We start from the raw sequence: 14,349 nt of genomic DNA, 5'->3' as shown, positions 1-14,349 counted from the left end.
AACATATGTAAAGATAAAGGAGGTAAAGGGTAACATATGTAAAGATAAAGGAGGTAAAGGGTAACATATGTAAAGGTGGAGGTAAAGGGTAACATATGTGAAGATAATGGAGGTAAAGGGTAACATATGTAAAGATAAAGGAGGTAAGGGGTAACATATGTAAAGATAAAGAAGGTAAAGGGTAACATATGTAAAGATAAATGAGGTAAAGGGTAACATGTAAAGATAATGGAGGTAAAGGGTAACATATGTAAAGATAAAGGAGGTAAAGGGTAACATGTAAAGATAATGGAGGTAAAGGGTAACATATGTAAAGATAATGGAGGTAAAGGGTAACATATGTAAAGGTGGAGGTAAAGGGCATGAAGGAGGTAACGACAGAAGTAAAGATGGAGGTAAAGGTAGAAGTAAAGGTGGAGCTGGTGCTGCATGACTTTGCACTCAAATTTAGGACTGTTTGTATTAAACCACGACTGTGTAACGATCTGCAAACTGTTGGTTGAGTTATGAGATATGATCAATAATCAATAACAGAAACGCCAAAGAAATCATCATCAGAAAACTACAAACAGTTGTGATGATTCAATGAGTTGATTCCTCAGTTTGCAGGTTCGTCCTTTACACTTTCAACCAAATATTCCTCAACTTTCCGTCAACCGAAACTCTTCAGGAACAAGCACCCAAAGCTCTGATCATTCTCGGGATTTTGATCTACATGTTTAGAGATTATAATCTTCACATATTTGTTTTAGAAATTATAATCTCTACATGTTTAGAGATTATATTCTCTACCTATTTATTTTAGAGATTATAAATGACACGTGAAGAAATCATAGTCTCTACAGGTTCATTTTAGAGATTATAATCTCTAAATGTTTATTTTAGAGATTGTAATCAACATGTTTAGAGATTACAATGTCTACATGTTTATTTGAGAGATTATAATCTCTACAGGTTTATTTTAGGGATATAATCTGTACATATTTAATGTAGGGATTATAATCTCTACATGTTTACTTTAGAAATCATAATCTTTACATATTTATTTTAAAGATATAATCTGTACATATTTACATCATATTCTGTTATGAAGATGTCTCTCCACTCTTTTATATCTCAGTAAATTGGATCTTTGGACAAAAACAGATGTTTGAAGACGTCACTTTGAATTCTGGAGAAATTAAATCATCGTAAATTTAAAAAAAAAAAACCTTCAGAGTTCAGAGTGAGAACCACGATGACATCACACGTCACAGTAATATGCAGGGTATTTTGTATAAAGTGTATGACTCTATATTTGAAGACAACTATTGATTATAATGTTGTTATTATTATTATTATTATTATTAATACTACTACTCGACACTGAGCACCAACTGTAACTGAAGATGTGTGTGCGTGTGTGTGTGTGTGTGTGTGTGTATGTTTGTGTGCGTGTGTGTGTGTGTGTGTGTGTGTGTGTGTGTGTGTGTGTGTGTGTGTGTGTGTGTGTGTGTGTGTGTGTGTGTGTGAGGATACTATAAATACACACTTTGTCACTCCACAGCCTGGTGTCTGATTCCTGTCTCATGTATATGATTTATAATATTTTATAATATCCAGGCGTACTGGTACATTCATTATTTATTCATTATTTTACAGCCCTGATGAGATAAGATTCCTGTAACCCTGTAACGTGCGGATGTATTTAGGGAGTAACTTTTTCATAAATTAACAGTGGTTCTCAAACTTTTTTGGTCACGTACCACTTTGGAAGAAGAAAAATGTTCATGCCCCACCGCCCCAACAAAACTTCAACAAAATGGTCCATGCTGAATTTTTTTTGAGCAAGACTCTGAACCCCCAGTTGCTCCCCTGGTGCGTCACAGCAGCCCACTGCATCTTAAGGATGGAAGTGCAGAGAATGATTTTTTCCACTGTGGGATTTAGAGGAATTCCCCTCCTGCGCCCCACCTGTAATTCCTCCTCTCCCCACTAGAGGGGCACGCCCCACAGTTTGAGAACCACTGAGTTAATGCCAGGTGATGCTAATGCTATCAGCTAGCCTGTTTTAGATTCAAAAGATCTGTCAACAGATTTCAAACCTGCAAAGGTTAAAGCTGCAATCTCACTGCTAACCACCAGGAGGGCAACTCCTCTGGTTGTATAGAAGACTATGCTTCATGTGTTAATTAAAGCTGCATTAGTTTCATATATATATAATATACAAATATATTTATTTACATATATATATATATATATATATATGTATGTAAATAAATATATTTATATATATATATGTAAATACATATATTTATATATTATATATATTTACATATTTATGTAAAGAAATACATTTATTTCTATAAAATATGTATTTGTCTATTAACAAACAGACGAGAGGTTTCATTGTTGACGTTAAAACAAACAAAGCAAACTTATGTTTTTTTCCCCACATTTTAGTATTTTTTTGTAATTTTGTGGATGATTGATGAAACAAACTTTATTGATCACGACAAGAAACAAAAGAAATAAAACAACAAAACAGCCCAAGAAGTAACTCTTCATGTTCACGACAGAGATTCCTTGATCAGAGACAGTATTGATCAGGGACATTATTGATTGGAATGACTATTGATTAGAGAAAGTATTGATTCAAGTTAGGATTGATTAGACAGTATTGATCATAGATTGTATTGATTAGAGACAGTATTGATTAGAGTTATAATTGATTAGAGTTATAATTGATTAGAGTTAGTATTAATCAGAGTTATTATTGATCAGAGACAGTATTGATCAGAGTTAGTATTGATTAGAGACAGTAATCATTAGAGTTAGTATTGATTAGAGTTAATATTGATCAGAGTTAGTATTGATCAGAGTTAGTCTTGATCAGAGATAGTATTGATCAGAGGCTGATGGGATCTTGACTCCCTGCAACCTCACGACATCTGGACGAAGCAGAAGTCTGGAATCATTGGGAAGGTCGGCGTAAACAACCTAAAAGGACAAACTGATATTACCCATGAGGGCTTGCTGCAAAATGCAGATGTTGCAGCGCAATCATCTTTAAAAAAGTGACAGTCAATCGGTTCTTTTTTCTGAATTACAGAACCTGCTAAACAAGCTAAACCTGAACCAGTACTGCGAAGAAACGTTTATGACGAGGATGAAGAACCTGCTGACAGAACCCACACTTTCACACCTGCTTGGTATTATGCATGTCATTCATGTCAAAAGGTCAGAGGCTTCGCTTATTATTATTTTTTTTATAGTTTCATTTATTTTTAAATTTATTTTTACAGTTTTAATTCGTATAGTTTTGACAGTTATATATTTATAAATAAATAATATATATATATGTATATATACATATATATGTGTATATATATACATATACATATATATATATATATATATATATATATATATATATATATATATATATATATATATATATATATATATATATATATATATATATATTCTTGGCTGTTTCAAAGTTGAAAGTAGTTTTTACACTTTTACCGTTTTAGATTAATAGATTCTATTGCATGAAACAAATTAAACGTTTGAGCAAACAACTTTTAAAATGTCAGTTTTCTGAATGGAGTCTGGAACAATCTGAGCTAAACTAAGCTAGGCTAAGCTAAATCAGCAGTTTTTCCATCAACAATTAACATAACATCAGCCGTTTAACTTGAGGTTCTATCTCAGTTGCAATATTTATAAGTTTTCTCTGATTAAACAAATTCAGTAACGAAGGGAGGAGAATGTCAGTACTGACAAAATATATCTAGCGTTAGCTTAGCCTTCTTGGCTGGACAGCGTGAAAGGTGTTCACCACAAAAGGACTCTGTTGGAGGAGAAATTCACCTGGTTCTGGTATTCGGTCTAAGCAGTCCAGAGGGTCTCCTCTAGGACCAGGACAGGACCACGACGGCCGGGTTCTGGTCTTCGTATTGAGGACGGACAGATCTCCGTCTACGTCGGTCTTTCGGGCATTTCTGAAACCCAGTTAAAGAAGTTCTATTCAGTCTCACAGAGATCCAGCGATCAGCTGATCTCAGATCAGACAGCCTCAAACTCTACTTCCATGAAACAGCCGCCTGTTTCTTTAAGATGGAGAACATGCGTACCGGCCGACAGCCCGGGTCGCTCTTCAGACACAGCTTCATCTTGCAGCTGAGGAAGACGCCATCGTTGTTGCCTTTGAACTCAAACATCTGGAAGGCTAAGATGGTTCCTCCATTCCCGTCATCCACCACCTTCACCGTGTCGTCGTCTTTCCTCCCACAGCTGCTCGGAGACAAGAACAACAGTAAGGTTGGTCCAGTCCATCTTCAGCTTTTAGGTTCTGGTTCTAAACTGATCCACTGATTGGTTCTGGCTCTAAACAATTCACTTATTGGTTCTGGTTCTAAATAATCCAGCGATTGGTTCTGAATTGAAACAGATCCACTTCCAGGTTCTGGTTCTCACCGATCCACCTATTGGTTCTGGTTTGTAACTCGATAGGTTCTGGTTCTAAATGACCCACTTATAGGTTCTGGTTCCAAAGCAATCCACCTATTGGTTTTGGTTTGTAACCGATCTACCGATTGGTTCTGTTTCTAAACAATCCATCTATTGGTTCTGGTTTGTAACCGATCTACTAATTAGTTCAGGTTCTAAACGATCCACTTATTGGTTCTTGATTTAAACCTATCAACTTTAAAGTTCTGGTTCTAAACCGATTCACTTATAGGTTCTAGTTCTAAACCGATCCACTTGTATGTTCTGGTTCTAAACCGATGTGCTTGCTGGTTCTGGTAATTCTGTTCAGAGAGAACAGAAACCTGTAACCCGCTGGCGTCTGGGGCCTTCTGGGAAACAGAGTTTGATTAAAGGCATGGAAAACAAAATGTGAACAATAACTATTTCAATGCAGTAAGGGTACTAATACAGTGTGACAATAATTTGTTGAGGTACAAGTACTGTTTCACACTAAAAGTATTTAAACAACACGATCAAATACTGTGTTCCAGTGAAGGTATTTATTCCAGACAGTAAAAAATATGTTAAGATGGATTTGATAAACTCTCCCTATGTTTTGTGTGTAAAAATGTACTGCAGTAGAAGCACTCTGACCCGTTCTCGACAAGGTCGTATTTCAGGTCTCCGCCCCCCTCGGAGTTGGTGGCAGAGCACGACTCAATGGCCAAGGTGATGATGTTACCGTCCAGCCCGTCGGTTCCGATCTTTATGTAGATTATCTGATCCGTCCGGATCCCGTCGGAGAAGTCAAAGGGCTTTGTGCAGGCGATGTCAGCGCAAATGGCCGTAGACAGCTTGTACTCCCAGGAGCCAGAGGCAATCTGCTGCATCGCTTTGCTGTAAACACACACACACACACACACACACACACACACACACACACACACACAGACTTTCATTAATTTCCTTGTCAAATGTAATGATTTATATGTATGTTCACTATTGTGCAGAATCAGTGGCGGGCCATGGATTTTCTACCTTCGCATTCAGTGCCTGACACTGGTGCACCTTGACCCCCTTGACCCCGTTGACCCCGTTGACCCCCTGGACTCCTTTCACCCCCTTGACCCTGTTGGCCCACAGCCGCCGACTGTACTCAATTACCACAAAGAAGGCCCCCCACTTCCTCTCTGGAACCAAAACCCTTCACCCTGTGGCAGGTTGTGCTCGGTGTTATTGATTTGAACCGCTCACCCTCCTTTGATTTTGAAGGGCATGGCCTTGACTTCCGGCTGCTGGTAGAAGCACGAGAAGTCGACCTTGACTGCGCTTTTGCGCAAGATCGGAGCAGAGGTGATGTCGTTCTTGATGGTGTTCTTGAAGGTCATGGTTTTCTTTGAGGCCTGCAGAGATTGGGAGGGTGTTACTGCAGTATGGAACTGGAACCTCAAGGGCCTCTCAGCCTGCTCTGAACTAAGTGCCCGTCGGACTCTGAAGGACTTATGTTTGTTATCATGAATCAGACAGACGTCCCTGATGATGAACTCTGTAGTTCTCTTGGAAACGGACGTTTAAACTGGTGAAAAAAAAAACATTTCAAAAAGTGGTGGAACTGATGGTCAGGTTGTCTCCTTCAGACTAAAACCCAGAACCCAACGTCAGAACGTCGACCTCAGACTCCGACGAGCACTTAGATGAAAGCTATTGTCGGAGGGAGAATCGCCCACCTGGATCACGGCCCCACAGGATTTGCTGCTTTGGAATCCGAAGGTGACCATGTGGGTCTTTTCATCCATCTGACCTCCACAGGTGCGGTCGTTGAGGTGGAGGGTCGTGTGGTCGATGCCTCGTTCTGTCAGCAGACAAGCAGCCAGGGAGACGGAGGCGGAGTCCTTCTTGCAGACCGTCTGGTTGCCTGAACGCCATCAGACAGAGAAACCAGACACATATTAAGATTGAGGCGTTCCTCAGTAAAGTATTCTGGGCCCAAATATATTGTCTGGGCTCGCTTCTATTTGTAACAGCATGACGTCAAATATCACACGTTACGCAGACGATACACAGCTGGATGTCTCTGGTTATACAGACAACTGTTTCACTGACAACATATCGCACACTTGCACTTGATTTTATGGCTATCAGCTAAATAATAAGATAAAAGTGCATTCGGAACTTTCTCCATCTTTCTTTGAGATGTTTTGAATCTTTCCCAAAATAAATTTGCTTCTCAACAAAATGCAGTTTGTCATCCAACCAAAAATGTAGAGAACCCCGTAATATTAATTTAGTGTGAAATGTGTTTGGATTATAAGCCTGTTTATGGACATCAAACACTTTGCTTCAGTCTTCTGAAATGTAAAAACATAAATCTATGTATATATATGTATTTATATCACTTCTCCTCACCTAAAATACTCAAAAGCATCCGAAAAATGTTCCGTCTCACCGAGAGAATCTTTGGATTTGTATCCGGCAGCAAAGGCAGCTCGGCAGAGGCAGACGGGTCGGCCGTGGATGTCATCACCGCAGAACTCGTGATCGCTGCAGGAGGCTTTCTGGCAGACGTCCTGGGGGGGCGGAGCTACACAAAGGAAGAGCCTATCAGTAACGAGCCCAGGGTTGGCACCGACCCGTTTTAGGTTTTAAATGCAAAAGAGAACCACATAAAATGTGTGTATTGAATCAAGGCTTTTTGACTTCATTTGTGTTTGTCATAAGGTTCTATTGCGGAAAAAAAAAACTTTTAAGCCTTTTTCTTGAAGTAAATATACAGGGGTTGAAATTGACACCAAAGATGTTACTCATCATATCAAAATTAAAAAATAAACAAAACAAATGTTGTTTAACAGATGTTTTCTAATACCTCTGAGTAGATGTCAGGTAACACCAAACCTTTTATTTATTCATATGATTCTCTTAAGGTTCATTTCACCATTTTCAAAATTAAAATCGAGGGGTATCCTGACAAAGAAAACACCAGACACATTAAAACATACAACATGGATGGTGTATTTTACAGCTGATTTAAGACATGGGACAAAACCATCTTGTGAACACAAGAGATGGTAACAGAAAGCTAACACAAGAGGAAGGATAAACAAACTAAATATATTTTGTATATTTCATATATGCATTGACAAGATTTGACGCGTGATGACGTGTCATACGGGTTACAGGCGGTTTGGGCTCTTACAGCAGCCGGTCTTTGACCTCCAGTCCTTCGCCCCGACGACACCCATCATGCCGCAGGCCGCGCCGTACGAGTCCAAGAACCGGCAGGAGAGAGCGTCCAGGTCCGGGTATCGGCAGAGTGTGTTGGCGCAGGCGGTGGCGTGGGAATCCGAGTTCACGAGACTGTGACAGGAGGTAAACGGCGCCTTCTTCAGGAGGTTACAGCTGTAGAGGGAGATAAACAGTATATATATATATATATGCATGCATGTGTTTTATGGATCAGAGGACAGCTGGTCTTCAGGTGTGTCTCCGCTCACCGTTCAGTCACACTGACGCAATTGATCTGGCTGTCGGCGGGTTCACTGGACACCGTCTTACAGCTGGAAATGAGACACGAACAGGAGAAGACCACAGAGGTCAGTGATGTGGCAGAGGTCAGTGATCAAGGATGGTGATGAAGGTCAATGATGAAGGTCAGTGATCAAGGTCAGGGATCAAGGTCAGGGATCAAGGTCAGTGATGTGGCAGAGGTCAGTGACCAAAGTTAGAGATGAAGCAGAGGTCAGTGATGAAGTAGAGGTCAGTGATGAGGATCAGTGATAAATGTCAATGATGAAGGTCAGTGATGAAGATTAGAAATGAAGGTCAGTGACAAAGCAGAGGTCAGTAATGAAGGTCAGGGATGAAGGTCAGTGATGAAGTAGAGTTCAGTGATGAAGATCAGTGATGAAGTAGAGGTCAGTGATGACGGTCAGTGATAAATGTCAATGATGAAGGTCAGTGATGAAGATCAGAAATGAAGGTCAGTGATAAAGCAGAGGTCAGTGATGAAGGTCAGTGATTAGGATCAGAAATGAAGGTCAGTAATAAAGCAGAGGTCAGTGATGAATGTCAGTGGTGAGGATCAGAAATGAAGGTCAGTGATAAAGCAGAGGTCAGTGATGAAGGTTAGTGATGAATCAGAGGTCAGTGATGAAGATCAGTGATGAAGCAGAGGTCGATGATGAAGGTCGTGGGTGTTCAGTTCTCTCACCTGCTGGAGCTGAACTCCGCGAACTTCATTTCTGCCAGAGAGCTGCTTTTACTACAGAGACCCTGCTGGGCTGTTGGTCCTCCTGCAGCCACACGGAGAATGTTTAACTCACAATCAGGATGCGAGACACAACTCACACCTGTGTGTTCATCTATAACACCGTCAACACCAACAACACCACCAACACTCTCTAATCTCTGCACCTGTCACATGGATCTGTGCACTGGTGCCGTCGAAGAAGATGGAGGTGGTGTAGCCGGAGAACGACGCTTTGGCAGTGACTCCATCCTTGTTCTGAGAGAGTTCCACACCGTGCACCGTCTGAGGAGCGCTGAGGCTCAGCGCTTTGTCTTTCACCTGAAGAGACACACAACAAACACACAACAAACACACAACAAACAAAGCTGAGTTAGGGCGAGCTGAATCTGACTGAGCTGTCGTTTAACACCTCCCAATGTCTCAGTCTCTGTTTGGTCATTTAGAGTATTTTTTGTGCATGACTTTGTGTTTGTTTTGTGTCTTTGTGGTTATTTTGTGTCTCCTTGTGTTTGTGTTGAGTCTTTGTTTTGTGTCTCTTTGTGTTTGTCTTGTCTCTTTGTGTTTGTTTTGTACCTGTGGTTATTTTGTCTCTCTTCGTGTTTGTTTTGTCTCTTTGTGTTTGTTTTGTATCTCTTTGTGGTTATTTTGTCTCTCTCTGTTTTTGTTTTGTCTCTTTGTGGTTGTTTTGTGTATCTTTGTGGTTGTTCTGTGTCTCTTTGTGTTTGTTTTGTCTCTCTTTGTGGTTATTTTGTCCCTCACTGCTTTTGTTTTGTTTCTTTGTCGTTGTTTTTGTGTCTTTGTGGAAGAGCGGGCCATCATGCCTGCTGCATTAGTTAAACCTTCACACTGACTGTGGCGTACTTGTACTTTCCCGCCTTCTCCCAGACGAATGTCGACAGTCGGCCCGACCAGACGCAAAATCACATGGTCCAAGAAACTGACGTCCTGGCGACGGCGTTCCTTGAACACAGCCAGCAGCTGGATGTCGGTCGTAGACATCAGCGTGTAGGCACAGCGATCCTGGACGAAGCTAACACGGCCGCTGAAGTCGATGACAGCGGGGCCGGTCACGGTGCAGATAGTGCTGCTCACAGCTGCACCATCAACGGCCGTTCTGCCTGCAGAAGACAGTGAAGGTTCAGAAATAGCAATTGTTATGCAACAAAAAGAAGAAAAAAAAATGTAATTTTATGAAAAGAAAGTCTTCATAGTTCAGGAAAAAACTGTTACAATATTTTTTTAATCTAAATGGTAATATTGAGAGAATATTTTCCTGAAAAGTGGTGATTTACTTGAGGATAAGAATCCTAATATTGAGAAGAAAAATAATAGGGGATAATAAAAATAACATTTAACGATGAACAATTTAATGTTTCAAGAGAGAAACATGATATTTGCCCTTCAATTTGTAATATTCTGACATAAAAGATTAGAATCAGACTAATTAAAGATTACGATTGTCCTATTTAGAGAAAAAAAGTAATATAATGTAATAAGAAATATATATATATTTACTTAAAAACATTTAAATATTATAGTCAGAATATTCTCAGCAAAACATTGCAATATTTAAAGATAAATGTTTAAGTTTCAATGTTACCACTTTATTATCAGCATATTATAACGTTCACAGCTATGCGACTTGTAATAAGTTTAGTTGGATGACTTTTGTTTACCTTTGAGCTGACTGAGTACAGCCACGGAGAGCAGGAGGTGGAGCATGATGCAGGAGGCCTTTCAGCAGAGAAGACCTGGAGGAGACATGTTCGAGTCATGCTAAAGGCACGCTTACATCATACTAAACGCATGCTAACATCATGAGAGGGTCATGTTAACATCATGCTAAAGTCCTGCTAAAGTCCTGCTAACATTATGATAGGGTTATACTAACATCATGCTAAAGTCATGCTAACATTATGATAGGGCCATGCTAACATCATGCTAAAGTCCTGCTAAAGGCATGCTAACATCATGCTAACAGCATAATAAAATCCTGTTAGTATTATGCTGACATCCTGTTAAGGTCCTGCTAACATCATAATCATGCTAGTATTATGCTAACATCAAGCTAATGTAATCAGGAAACATGGAGGAAAAATCACAACAGACCCAAAAAATCCTGAACACAACTAGTGTTCCAACTCCTCCCCTGTGAGGGGCGCTATAGAGCACCGTACGCAAAACCACCAGAAACCAGAGCAGCTTCTTCCCACGAGACCGTCACTCAAATGAACCCGGTTCCTGTTGAAGACGAACAGGTCAGACCTGTCTCAAACACGTGAAGCCATTTCTACTGTAAAATCATAAGTCCCTCAAACCAAAGAGCCCAAAAACCAGAACAGGAACGAGTCTGACAAGGATCTCATAGATGTTCAGCCGCCACGCGATGTTTTCCACAGCGGAGAAGAAGGAAACAGCATGTAACGTTCACACGCACTCTCAAAACCCCTAGGCGCCTCTTACGACATGTAAAGACACGCAAAGACCCATTAGGACCTGTAAAGACCTGTAAGGACCTCTTACGACATGTACCGACTTGGAGCCTCCCAGGACCTATATAGACATGTAGGGGCCTCTTGGGACCAGTAAAGACCTGTAGGAACCTCTCAGGACATGTAAAGACCTATAGGGGCCTACAAGGACGTGAATTCTACAGTTATTTTAACTTTAATTTTATACTTTATATTTCGACTATTGATTTAGTTTTGTAGATTTAATTGTGAATATGATTGCACTCTGTTTACTGTTAAATGTTTATTGTCTAAATGTTGAATGTTTGCACCTCTCGCCAGGATAAATTCCTTGTATGCGAAAGCTTACATGGCAATAAATGGTTCTGATTATGGCCTCCGAGGACCTGTAAAGACCCGTAGTTGTGGTATTAAAACTTTTTCTTGCAACAAAGTATTTTTACTTCATGGTATTAGAACCTTTTCTTGTAGCAGAGTATTTTTCCTTTGAGGTATTGTTGTATTAGTTAATTTTAATTTTGCAGTAAAGGATATGAATACTTACTTCAGCCCGGCTGTCAGCAGAGAGAGAGAGAGAGAGAGAGAGAGAGAGCAAGTGAGAGAGAGAGAGAATCTCACCTTTTATGGGTCTTGTGGATGTTCAGAGACGCTGCTCTGAGGATCTAGACCGGTCCGTGTGAGTCCTCTTTGACTGTAGTCTGACGTCTTCTACGTTCTGGCTTCTGTCCCTCGAACCGGTTCAGACCGAGATTTATTGCCTGCAGCTCAAGAATTCATGTAAATGAGCTCAACATCATCACTAATGCTGCCAGAGGCGTTCACAAAAGGGGGAAGGACCAAACAAGACCAACTAACTGGTTAAAAGTACTACAGTATTATGTAAAGTAATTCAAAAAAAATTACGCATAATGGAAACAGAATTAATATAATAATATTGTTATTTTCAACATTATGAGCGATGCATTGGTAGTGATGGAATGCACCTGAATACAAGGAATAAAAAACACATATTTACTCAAATGAGGTCCAGATGTATAAAATCTGGATCAGAAGTAAACTCAACTAACTGGCAGTAAACTGTTTAATAGTTTCTTTCAGAATCACTTTAATGGCCATGTGTGTTTTTCATATACATGGAATTTGACTCTGGTTTTACTTGACTCTTTGTACTTAAACATAATACACAATAAACAAAATAAATAGAAAAAAGACCAAAAAAACAAACAACAGTTGTCAAGTGCAAATGGAGTGCAGGTGGAGGAGTTTGATTGGAGGGTGATAACATGCAAATACTCAAGTACCTCAAAGCTGTACTTACAGTAAGTAAGGTACACATTCCACGCCAGAACCAGTTCTTTTGTCTGTTTCAGTGTGACTGACAACTCCAGATTACGTCAGAGCTCGCTGTCCAATCAGCTTGTTGGAATCACAGACCAACAGTAATTCTACAATTGGTATAAGAAATGAAGTATTAACACTTTGTTGTTGTTAAATTTACTTTAATAATAAAGAAAGAGAGAGAGAGAGAGAGAGAGAGAGAGAGAGAGAGAGAGAGAGAGAGAGAGAGAGAGAGAGAGAGAGGGGGGGGGGGGGGAGAGGGGGGGACAAAGAGAGACAAAGAGAGAGAGCCGAATCAGAATCAGCTTTATTAGCCATGTGTGTTTACACATACATGGAACCGGCCTCTGGTTTGACTAAAGGTCCGTCCCCCTGACCTCTGAGGTCCTGAAGTCTTCTAGTCCTGTCCCACCTGAAACCCTTCCTGACCCATCCTCTAGCATTTCGACTCATCTGAAACCTTAGCTCTGCCCTCAACAGCATCATTACTACTCTGCTGCGGGACGAGTTTTCCCGACATGCTCGTGGACCACTGACTTCCTGTCTGACAGGAAGCCGCATGTGAAGCTGATTGGACTATCAGACAAATTTACATTCCAGTGGTTCTCGTCCTACTTTTCTGGCAGAAGTGGATATGTCTTACAGCGAAGATGAAGGTCCAGACTGCTCCCCGTCTTCTGTGATGTTCCGCAAGGGTCAATCCTGGGCCCCCTCCTCTTCATTTTTACATGTTGCCCTCGGTCGCGTCGTCAGCAGACATAGGGTGTCATTACACTGTTATGCTGACGACACAAAGCTCTGAATCAAAATTGCCCCACGCTGCTCTGCAGCCTCGTCATGTCTCATCGCCGGTCTCTGGGAGATAAAGGCTGAACAACAACTTTCTCCAGGTAAACAGTAGAAAGACCCTCACTTGACCTTTAATGACCAAATAAAATACGTGAGCAAAATCTCCTTTCATCATTTCAAGTTCAAGGTTTTTTATTTGCCATTTGTGCATAGACCATCAGTGCGGACACATTGGAATTCGTGTGCAGGTCTCTCTGAGTCAACACTTTAGGAATTAAAAACATAATATGATAAGAAAGAGAACAAATATACAATATAAAAAACACTATACCTACTATATGTACAGTAATAAATAGGTTAGTCCTGAGTGCTGTTCCTTTACCAAAACAATAGGAACTCATTACTCTTTTGTTTGTTTTAACTATGTTTTTATTAGTTTTACTTTCTCTCTCTCTCTCTCTCTCTCTCTCTCTCTCTCTCTCTCTCTCTCTCTCTCTCTCTCTCTCTCTATATATATATATATATATATATATATATATATATATATATATATATATATATATATACATATACATATATATACATATATATACAAATACTGTGTGTGTATATATATATAAATATATATATAAATATATATATATATATTTATATATATATATATATATATATATGTATATATATATATATATATATATATATATATATATATATATATGATGAAACAAATAAAAACATATTTAAAACCAACCATTTTATTTGTAACGCTAGATTCCAGTATATTCAGGTTACAACGTGTATTTAGAGAAACTGCTCATTGGTAAAACAACAAAAATAAAGATCCGATTAACGGCCTGACGTAAAAAAAAAAAAAAAGAAGAAGAAGGAGAGGAAAAAAAGAAGAATCGCTGTCGTAACCCGGAAGTGACGTCTCGGCTCCGTCAGACGGTGTTGATGTTTTGTGGACTGGTCGGCTGGAGGAAGAAGCCGCGTTTTGTTTTTGTTCAACCGAGTCGTCGAGAAGAAGCCGAGCCGGAGTCCCCGTCGACC

The 14,349-nt window shown here is 39.8% G+C and overlaps 1 protein-coding gene across 1 annotated transcript; it reads right to left on the bottom strand.

The window, feature by feature from the left end:
- Positions 1-5,454: 5,454 nt before the first annotated feature.
- LOC137799682 (uncharacterized) lies at positions 5,455-12,953 on the bottom strand. Its single transcript, XM_068596472.1, has 11 exons — positions 12,888-12,953; positions 10,378-10,435; positions 9,563-9,819; positions 8,866-9,019; positions 8,663-8,741; positions 7,947-8,009; positions 7,649-7,851; positions 6,902-7,036; positions 6,183-6,370; positions 5,710-5,858; positions 5,455-5,584 (listed from the first exon to the last, which is right to left on the bottom strand). Exons 1-11 carry the CDS (start codon positions 12,951-12,953, stop codon positions 5,455-5,457), a joined length of 1,482 nt encoding a protein of 493 aa, XP_068452573.1.
- Positions 12,954-14,349: the final 1,396 nt, after the last annotated feature.

The sequence above is a fragment of the Clinocottus analis genome, unplaced genomic scaffold (genome assembly GCF_023055335.1).
Source record: "Clinocottus analis isolate CAN_PGR_092001 unplaced genomic scaffold, fCliAna1.0.p SCAF_379, whole genome shotgun sequence".
NCBI lineage: Eukaryota > Metazoa > Chordata > Actinopteri > Perciformes > Cottidae > Clinocottus > Clinocottus analis.
This window is presented reverse-complemented; position numbering and strand designations above follow the sequence as displayed.

Bases quoted from the DNA above. Each gene is read 5' to 3' on its own strand.
- LOC137799682 (XM_068596472.1), bottom strand. From the start codon at position 12,953: ATGCTAGAGGATGGGTCAGGAAGGGTTTCAGGTGGGACAGGACTAGAA. The intron at 8,742-8,865 runs GTGCAGAGATTA...TGGCTGCAGGAG, and splicing joins TGCACAGATCCATGTGACAG to GACCAACAGCCCAGCAGGGT. The intron at 5,859-6,182 runs GTGGGCGATTCT...CAATCTCTGCAG, and splicing joins CCTGTGGGGCCGTGATCCAG to GCCTCAAAGAAAACCATGAC.